This window comes from Eptatretus burgeri, chromosome 17, assembly GCF_056783735.1.
Source record: "Eptatretus burgeri isolate ZD-2024b chromosome 17, Ebu_testis_v1, whole genome shotgun sequence".
NCBI classification, from domain to species: domain Eukaryota; kingdom Metazoa; phylum Chordata; class Myxini; order Myxiniformes; family Myxinidae; genus Eptatretus; species Eptatretus burgeri.
In genome coordinates this window covers 50,917,621-50,927,620 of record NC_140977.1, presented here as the reverse complement: position 1 = coordinate 50,927,620, position 10,000 = coordinate 50,917,621, and the positions used below count along the sequence as shown (strand labels likewise).

General features: G+C 45.5%; 1 protein-coding gene and 1 pseudogene across 2 annotated transcripts in view; one reads left to right on the top strand and one right to left on the bottom strand.

The window, feature by feature from the left end:
* Positions 1 to 1,471: 1,471 nt before the first annotated feature.
* On the bottom strand, positions 1,472 to 1,611 carry LOC147010085 (signal recognition particle RNA; annotated as a pseudogene).
* Positions 1,612 to 2,873: 1,262 nt separating this feature from the next.
* LOC147010084 (voltage-dependent T-type calcium channel subunit alpha-1H-like) overlaps positions 2,874 to 10,000 on the top strand; it is a 145,358-nt gene continuing 138,231 nt past the window's right edge. The window contains exons 1-4 of one of the 2 annotated variants that reach the window (XM_085861603.1): positions 2,874 to 3,463; positions 5,038 to 5,171; positions 8,631 to 8,728; positions 8,971 to 9,130. In XM_085861603.1, coding sequence (XP_085717729.1) covers positions 3,371 to 3,463; positions 5,038 to 5,171; positions 8,631 to 8,728; positions 8,971 to 9,130 — 485 coding nt within the window. In that variant the 5' untranslated portion in view covers positions 2,874 to 3,370. The remainder of the gene's footprint in view (positions 3,464 to 5,037; positions 5,172 to 8,630; positions 8,729 to 8,970; positions 9,131 to 10,000) is intronic. The other variant, XM_085861604.1, reaches the window with a different exon arrangement.

The window sequence follows — 10,000 nt, the reverse complement described above, 5'->3', positions numbered from 1 at the left end:
TCTGGTGAGTGTGGCGATATCTCTCTCCTGACGAGTTCCCCCAAACTGAGCTGAGTTTGCTCTTTCTATGAGCCATGAGCCCTGGGCAAGGGAGGAGCCAAGAATCAGATCAAATGGATCTGTTAGTAAATTCGAGCCTCCGCATTCATCCATAGCAGTCGTATCCAACCCCGCCAGGCCCCGAATGCGAAAATGGCCTCAGTTGCTTGCTGACCTGCCCACGCATCGGAGCTCTGACATTAACATGGGGCCATGGTTTTTGGAGGCGCTCTCTGCCCGTGAACGTGCACTGTCTCCATTCAAACATGGATAATTTAGTGACATCCCCGTGCTACCTGCATGTCCTCAAACAAGCTCCTGCGCGCATTCGCGCTTCGAGTTATGCTCCATAATAACCCGACCGTTGTCTCCTCAGCATCCCTCGAGGCTGCGGTGAGTGTTCGATGAATTGGTGGGAGTTGAGGCGGTTGTCAAGAGGTGGGGTGGGTTGTGGCATTTGTAATGAAGAGATTGCAATGTGGCGTTGCGGAGAAGAGGTGGAAGTTGCTTGTAAGAATGTCGTCCCAGCGGGGAGGGAGAGGTTTGTCCCTAACAGTCACGTTTGTAATGAAAATGTATCCGTAAGTTGTGGGTATTTTTGGTAGTCGTGTGAAGTGGTTGCGGTGAGCGTGGTCGCACCGTAGTGAGCATAATGAACGTCTGAGGTGAGACGGTAGCTGAAAATTGCCGTGCACTTTTGAACGGAAATGGCGCACATATGCAAATGAACCTTGATGTGCTCACTTACTTGTGTCCTTCTGGCTTGCGTGCTTGCTTGCTTGTGTACTTTGTGTGACGCAGACAAAGCGGGGCAAAGGAGTGGAGGAAGTGCAAAGATTGAAGATTGAGGACCGAACTAAAAGAGCCCAACACAACGCATCTTTCCCATTTACCCACTAGACATATGGAAAGGGCTAACTAATGAAATAACTATCTTGGGATCGTTGTATGTTGAGTGCCATTGCCTCAGAGGCATTTGGTTTAACAGAACCGCAACTATATATATATATATATATATATATATATATATATATATATATATATATATATATATATATATATATATATATATATATATATATATATATATATATATATATATATACTTAGGGTAGGGAAGGGAAGGAGGAAGAAATACTGAGGGTGTCTTGGGTGTGGAAGTGAGAGGTGTGAATGTAATGTAACGTGTGGTGTATATTATGCACATAGGCTGCTTATAACTGCTTAGGCAAGATGTATAACCACAATGTCTATGATGCACATTGGCTGCTTACATGTTTTTCCTTCATGTACATCTTCTTCTTCTTTCGGCTGCTCCCGTTAGGGGTTGCCACTGCGGATCATCCGTTATGATCCGCATTCTGATTTGGCACAGGTTTTACGCCAGATGCCCTTCCTGACGCAACACTTGTCGCCTCTTATGACACAGGGATAAGGATTGGGTTTCGCCATGTTCTGGGCTGCCCTACACCCTCTCATAGCGTAGCCCAGCACAGAGCTCCCGTCATCAAGCGATCCTCCAACCCAAGCCTCCGAGTAGCCGGATTACAGGCGCACGCCACTACGCCCGGTATAGTTTTTCCTTCATGTACATAACCGGGGTTATTTATATTTTCTGGCATGATCAAGGCAGCGGTCTGTTGCCTATACACCACCCAAACGAAGGGATGTGACAGAAGAACATGTTGCACACTTGGAACACGATCTCCCTTGGGGTGGGGTCTCTGCTTATAAGGTATTAATAATAAAAATAATAAAATGACTGCTCTGGCTGCTCCCGATGGCGGGGGGGGGGCTTCTGGTGAGTATACCTTGTGAAAAAACATTCTCACCATTTTGTTCAGCATTGCTCGTTGAGACTCAGGAAGCTGGCATAAGATGTTCCAGTGAAAGCCAAAAATGTGCCACCCAGAAGGAGGGGAAATATTTCTCATGAATTGCCAAAAAATGTTCACAATTCATAAATTGCCCAGCTGACCTCCTGACCACATATAAAGTTTCGTCCACAGCCTGATGGAGTACTGCTCTCCACTCTGGGCTGGTACTCCTGTCTCTCACCTTTCTCGGCTTCACGCTGTAGAAACCAAGGCATTTCGGATCATTGGCATGTCCCGCAATGAGGCTGAGTCTTTGGGCCTCTCACTCTCTCAAAATAGGCAGGTCAGTGGTCTTTCTGTCTTCTACCGTCTCCTCTCCAGCCTCGCCCCCCCCTGCTCTCTCTGCGATTTGTCTCCACCATATTTCCGCAGGACGCTCAAGGTCCGCCAACAACCCCCTTCTGGCAAAACTACCAAAATCACGAATCACTACTCACCTTTACTCTTTCATTCCTCTTTTTTTCTCACCTTTGGAATAAACTGCCTCACTCTTACCAATCCCATTCTTCCCTCCAGGCCTTCAAAACACCAGTTCACCACCACCTCTTATCATCCCCCATCCAAATCCTCGATCTTTTCTACCCTCATTAATCCACCCCAAACCCACTCCTTCAAATTCCCTGCCTTCCTTCTTGAAAGTCCCTGTAATGTCCATCTTGTATTCCCCGTGTTCCCTGCTCCATCCCTCACCCTTCCACAGATCTCATGTCTGTTCCCCACTGTTTGTCCTTCCCTCTCCCACGCCTCTTGCTCTGTGTTGTGCGATAGCTGTCATTCGAGCCTCGACAATGAATACAAAATAAATAAATATGGAGACTGTTTTACGATTGCTGATCCCTGGCGAAAGAGGGACGGATTTGTTACCCGACATCCCACCATCTTTAATCACGTGGTGTTGCCATGCAGGCATTACCCCTGTGTGTGTGTGTGAGTGTGGGTGGTAATTAGCCTAATTGGGATGAGGTTTGCACTGATCAGCTTTGTTTTATTTTCGTACACTTGTACTTGCCATCAATTTACACTCGCATCCATTGTGGAGGTAGGCACGCTCCTTTGGCAGAGCTAATCTGTCTGGCCTGCGTTCGAATCCCGACCCAGCCGTAAACTGTCATTCTGGTGTTTCGCAGACATGAATGTGTGTACGGTCACTCATATGCATGTTGAGCCGGCTGTCCCGTCGCGTGTGATGTGATGACGTCATATCTTGATGACGTCATACGTAACCTGTGTATGGTGTTGAATATTATTTGTTTGCCTCTTATTTCACGTCGGGGATATCGGTCGACATGAAGCTGGTGTTGTAACTCGTTCTGGTCGTAGCTTAATGGCAACGTCGCTCAACATTTCATCGCCGAACACCGTTTGTGACGCGCAAGTGTGTGTGACGTGTTCAAATCGCAATCTCCTCGTTGCAAGCCCTTGACTCCTGGATCACGTGGTTCGAGAGGGTGAGCATGCTGGTGATTCTGCTGAACTGCGTGACGCTTGGGATGTTCCAACCATGCAGCGAGGTTCGATGCCAACTTCATCGCTGCATCATTCTGAAGGTAAAGACGGGGGTCTTCATTCGGTCTTCAGTCTGTCATGCACGGGCATTGGTTCCTCGATCTTCTCACTTTGTCACTGTTGCTCTTCTTCCCCTGCAATATTGCCACTATATGACAACATCTTCCTTCTAACTGTTATTCTCTGTTTGTTCTGCTCCTTACTTACACGACATTGTACATTATCAATTATCAAGTGGAGGATGTGATCGAGATATTTAAGATAATGAAGGGTAGAGACAAAATAAGTACAGAAGAATGATCCAGCACAATCGACAATGATAGGACCAGTGGCCATAGCCTGAGAGTAAAGAAGAGGAGAGTTAACTCTGAGTAGTTAATGCATGGAATGGTCTCCCTGGAAAGGTAGTGGCAGCAGAAACAGTAGATAAGTTTAAATTGGAATTAGATAGGTACCTGGAAGTTATGGAGATATATATAGGGATATAGGGATGTTGGCAAGGCCTCGAGGTAGTTTGAGAACGGATGGGCGACTGTGTACATCTGTACTAAGTGTGATGTCTGTGAGACGGTCTTGTCAAGAGAGCGATAGTGTGTGGTTGGTGATGTATATTCTTCACCCTGAAACCGCCTTTGCCCACCACCACCCCCATTATAAATAAATCAATAAATTGATTTATAATAGATAAAGAATAACACAAACAAATTTCTCAAATTACATCGTTAGCTTTCCTGGATTATTAGTCTCCTCCTGGTTTCAGCGGAGGGGGCCATAGATTTGCTCTCCGTCCGTCCGTCTGTCCATCCCATCGGTGGTTTTTCTGCCTTTTTTCCCCCACACCCTTTAGCATATTCAACTGATACCTGGCACCTGGCTATATTATGATACGCTACGGAACAAGTTCGAGTGTCAGGACGTTTTGTCAATTTTTCACAGAGTTATAGCCTTTTTAAACTTTAAAAATATCACATATTATACATGGGACAGTGTTGAGCTGGCCTGACTCCACCCCAATGAAATCATGTGCTGCCATTACATGAAGGAGCACAGATTGTCAGGCCTGAGGCCTGGGTGTTAGTCCATGGCCCAGTGCAATTTGACAGGCCCCTCCATGTTTTTATGCGTTGGGGGGGGGGGGGAGAAGGGAAGGAGGACAAATTAACCCGGAAAAAGAGTGCTTTAACCTCAGGGTTACCCAGGTTAAAAAAAAGGAAATTGTAATACCCTCTGCCACCACCACCAGGTGGCATTACATGGTATACATTTACATAGAGAATGTATGCCCCGCCACACCCCTGTGTGAGGCCACAGCCACATAGCCAATGTTACCCCCAACACAAAGTTGTATTTGCACCTCGAGTGCGGAGCTTCATGTATGTATATCAGGTTCTTTTTATTATTTTCAGCAGCGAACACACCATTTATACCCCACACGAACAAACGAACATTCTTCGGGACCGGGAGGGGACAAGTGTTGTTTTCTCCAGTGTTGGTGTAGCACAGGCATGATGGGCCAAATAGCCTACTCCCACATCAAATTTCCTTGTTATTCTTCTCCCTCCCCCGCATCAATCTTTGCTCATACCAAGCCCTCGATCCTCCACTTCCTTTTCAGTCGTTTGATGACTTCATCTTTGGCTTCTTTGCTGTGGAGATGGTTTTGAAAATGGTCGCACTGGGTGTGTTTGGAAACCGCTGCTTTTTTGGGGACACATGGAATCGCCTGGACTTCTTCATCGTGATGGCGGGGTAAGCCTTAGTTTAGTAGATATTCATAAAAGCACCCACTTTTGGATGTTAGATATCCGAAACCAATACCTTAGCCTGGACTTATGCTGTGCTGGGAAGGCTATGGACTTCCATCGAGATTGTAGCATCTTCCTTGCCCAAACAAACAGCTTCTGTAATGCCTAACCTATCGGAAATTGGTAGCTGGCACATCATCAACAAACATGTCCAAGGAACATGACCACATTGCTCTTTTCTTTTTTTTTTTTTTTTTTTTTTTTCTCTCTCTCTCTCTCTCTCTCTCTCTCTCTCTCTCTCTCTCTCTCTCTCTCTCTCTCTCTCTCTCTCTCTCTCTCTCTCTCTCTCTCTCTCTCTCTCTCTCTCTCTCTCTCTCTCTCTCTCTCTCTCTCTCGTTCTCTCTCTTCTTTCCCCTTTGTCCTTTAAATTGTAGAATGGCTAAATGTTAAGAACATTTATATTGTACGATATCATCATATCCACAGCCCTTTACTTGGTTTTCTGTCGTTAACACTGAATCCATCCGGTCCAGTGCATCCTTGTTGCCAAAAACCATCCCTTTGGATGATGATGATGATGATGATGATGATGCTAATTTTCTTCTTCTTCCAGCACAAGGCACAACAGCATCAATTGCTTAGTGCCCCCTGTTGGTGAGGGCAGGAATTTGCAATTTGTTCAGGGTGCTGACAACAGCTCACCCACTCTTCAAAAATCACACCGTGCGATCTTTGAAGTCCACCAACTACTTCCAGGCAGGCAGGGCGCCCAGTTTAACGTCCATCCATCCAAGGGACGGCACACGCATTGATGAATCACCCTACCTGTGAAACACCAGGATGACAGTTTTTAGCTGAGTCGGGATTCGAACCCAGGCTAGATAGTTGAGTAGTTGAGGCGAGTGTGCATACCTCACGGCCATCTTGTCAGTCCTTCTCCCTTTGGATAAACCTCCATGTATTACAAGTGAGCGGACCTTCTGAACACGACACCCTCCTTCACACAAAATTAGCATCTCATGCAAAGCACAGTGTCTCTGACACACCTGTCGGAGTGCTGGGAGTGGGAGTTTTTGCCTCATCTCCCATATTTGACAGGTTTAAGCCCATTTTGGCCCCGATCTAATGTCTCCCGCATCATGAACCCAATTCGAACACCCGATGAGCTCAGTCGTCTCGCCCAGTATCGAGAGAGTTGTGGTTTTTTTTTTTCTGTGATTTTAACAGGAAGTTCCCCTGACCGTGTCTCTTGGGCATGGTCATTAGAGCACCGAATCCACTTTATCCCGTTGAGCACTTCCCCTATGTGGGAGTCATTTTGCAGATTTTGCAGGCTCAGCGATGCACGGATTGTTTTGTGTAGCAATTGGGTGTCTTATTTATGCGACAGATTGCTGCTACATCTTCAACACAACCTGGAAGTGAAATAACCTGTCTTTGTGGAACTTCCTGATTACCTCGTGAAACTGAAAATGTGCCTTTCAGAGTACTTTTTCTCTTCGGGGTACGCGATTCAAGCGAACCAGCACGGGTCTTGTACAAATTTCTCGTTAAATGTCACGAGAATCTCATCAAATTAAGTTCAGATCTCATGAGACGTCATGGGGATATTTCTTGTAAGGTCGGCCTTCCAACATTGAGATGTGGAATCGCCGTAATCAAGGTGCCGTCATTAAGTGAGACTGTTATCATGAAGGAAGTTTCAGCAAGCAGATAGTTCTTGCTTCCATAACCGAGAAGGTTCTTCTTCTTCTTCTTCTTCTTCTTCTTCTTCTTCTTCTTATTATTATTATTATTATTATTATTATTATTATTATGTATGGAAGCTTGGCTACCTGGTAGCTATCATTTTGTTGGGGCATGACTATTCCACTGATGCTGTGTCTCTCTACCAGTACGCTGGTACTCATTTTGCCGACGTCAGAAGGATGACGGGCTGAGTCAACCCCACCTGGCGTTAAGTCGACAGCCGGATAAATGCGGCATCGTGCATATTGGTAGAAAGAAAAGTACGTCATGAAAGGCAGGGAACTAAAAGAAACCCAGAGAGAGAGAGGGGGGGGGAGAGAAAGTCTTGGTGTGTGGATAGAAAACACTGTCAAGGCCGGCCATCAATGTGCACAAGAAGCTAAATAGCTAACAGGAAGTTAGATTTAATCTACACCTATATAAATATCACTTTCAAAGAAAGGAACACCATTATCCAGCTCTACAAGAGTTTGCTACATCCCCAGTTGGACTATTGTATCCAAGCCTGGTGGCCACACTTTTGGAAAGATGTCAAAATTATAGATGTGCAGCACAGAGCGACAAGAATGATTGATGAATTCAAAAACCTGAGTTACAGCGACAGGCTAAAAAAAAAACGGTGCAACCTGATGACAACAGAAAATCAAGGTAGGAGAGCAGATTTGATTGACGTTTTGAAAAAATTCCTGCAGATACCCTATTCCTGGCAGCTAGCGGAGACCAGAGGTCGTGGCACTTAAACTGCAGAAACAACATTTGAGGAAATACTCTTTCTCCCAACGAGTAGTAAATGACTGGAATAGTTTACGACCCGCTGCAGTTGAGCCCACCAGTTTGAATGTGTTTAAGAACCCGCTGCAGTCCTTTCTGGGCTATTAAAGGGGCCCCTGTGACCCATTAGTGCACCGCATCGACTGGAACCCTACAAAGCAGACGGTCATGCGGATCCAGGTATATCAGGTACAATCTGCGTGCCCTACCTGGTCTAAGATGCATGCAGCTTCTTGCCATTATTTCATTCTTAACTCGTAATGCTCTCAGGCCAACTTGGGTTGGAGGGTACTGAAATGCTTCTGTGAAGAAGAAGTGCGAACAAGAACTTCTGTGAAGAACCATAAAAAGCCATTCAGGGCTCTTTACATTTCCAGGTGAACCGATGGATTTCCCACGGAAAGAACCGGACACAGACATCAGCAAGTCCCTTGAAGTTGGAAACAAAGACACACTTTTAGACCATTTCCCAGCAATTCCTTTTGCAAAAAGGTATCAAAATCAGCACCTGCAACGAGCTCACCTGATGGAAATTGCAACTGTTTTTTTTTTTTCTTTGAAAAGAAAATAATTCTAAAGTTTCTCAGCCATTGTGCTGTGAGTTGTTACATTGCTTGTAACAACCTTGCACAAAAGTAATCGGCAAAAAAAGGATTCCTCATTAAGTGATGAACTCTCCTTCAAGATGCACTGATTGGTGAAAAGAGAATGGGGGTTGCCTTCTCGCCAAGGGTCGTGGGGGGGGGGGGTGGCTAGAGCGATTTCATTCATGAAGCAACAGTGCAGGAATACTAAGGAGTGGAGCATGTTCATTGGGTCAGGTCGTGATGCATTAAACTTCAACACGAATGCAAGTGACAAGAATTGTACGTCGAAGTAGAATTATTAACCGTAATCATTGTGTCAATTGACATAACTGTTGTGTTTTTAACCCCACCTGTAGAATGATGGAATACTCACTGGACATGGAGAACGTAAGCCTGTCGGCTATACGTACAGTGCGTGTCCTACGGCCTCTCCGAGCCATCAACCGCGTGCCGAGTATGTTTGTCTGACCGTTCGCCCCGGTTTACAAAATGAGCATTTGTTGTCTGTGACGACATAGAGGTCGAATTGTCATTCACTGCAATAATTTTTATTTATTTATTTCTAGAAAAAGTCATTGAAGTCTCATTTAACCTTTTCATCTTGAGCACTTGGATGCATCGTCCCATTACTTTGAAGCGTCCTTTTTAGGACCCCCATTAGAGTAACGAAGAGCGAGAGTTTCTGTCGCATTTCAGGCATGCGAATCCTGGTGACTCTGCTGCTCGACACGCTTCCCATGCTCGGAAACGTGCTCCTCCTCTGCTTCTTCGTCTTCTTCATCTTTGGCATCGTCGGCGTGCAGCTGTGGGCTGGCCTCCTCCGGAACCGCTGCTTTTTACAGCACAATCTCACTCGGTGAGACAATATGTCCCTTTGTCTGCCGTTGTGTTTAAACGGATAATGTGAGTTTGCTTTAACTAGTACGAGACTGTGTATACACCGATGCAAGTAATAATGATGAAACAATATTACATTGAACCAAAATGGTAGCGATTCCGCTAAGTTGCCATTGCTGTTCACCAACATCTCAGATCATCCCCCATCCAAAACCATTATCTTTTCTACACCCATTCTACCAGTTTTATTTTTTGTTCCTGAGAGTTTGCTTCTGTATCCATTTTGTCTGCCCTATACATCCTCCCATACCCCACCGCCCCCAAACCCATACTTCTCCACACTTACACCTCAACACTGCTGTTGTGTCCCCCCCCCTCTCCTTCTACTGTTCCTGTTCTAATTCCTCCATGAACCTCGACTTTGTATTAAAAAAAAAGAATAGCTGTCACGATATGAACACAGCTCCACTCATACTTAGGCTTGTCATCTACGTCTACAGTAAAGGTTCCTACCCTTGCAACCTGTTGCTCTTCTCTTGCATAAGACAGCATCTGCTTATTACTGCTCCTCTCATTGGATGTTTGATGATGCAGCTAGACTAGACCCCATATCAGGGTTGATGTTCACCGGTGTGTCATTACGTGGTCCGAGCAGTATCGAGATGGAAGCCACTCCAGTGAAAAAGGCACATGACAGCACACCTGGAGTTTGTAAAAAAAAAAAAACACGTGAAAGACTGAGAGCATGAGATAGAAGGTTATGTGTTCTGATGAGATGAAAATTGAACTCTTTGGCCTGAATGCAAAGTGATGCGTTTGGTGGAAACCGAGCACAGCTCATCACCCATCTAACAGCATCCCTACCATGAAGCATGGTGGTGGCAGAATC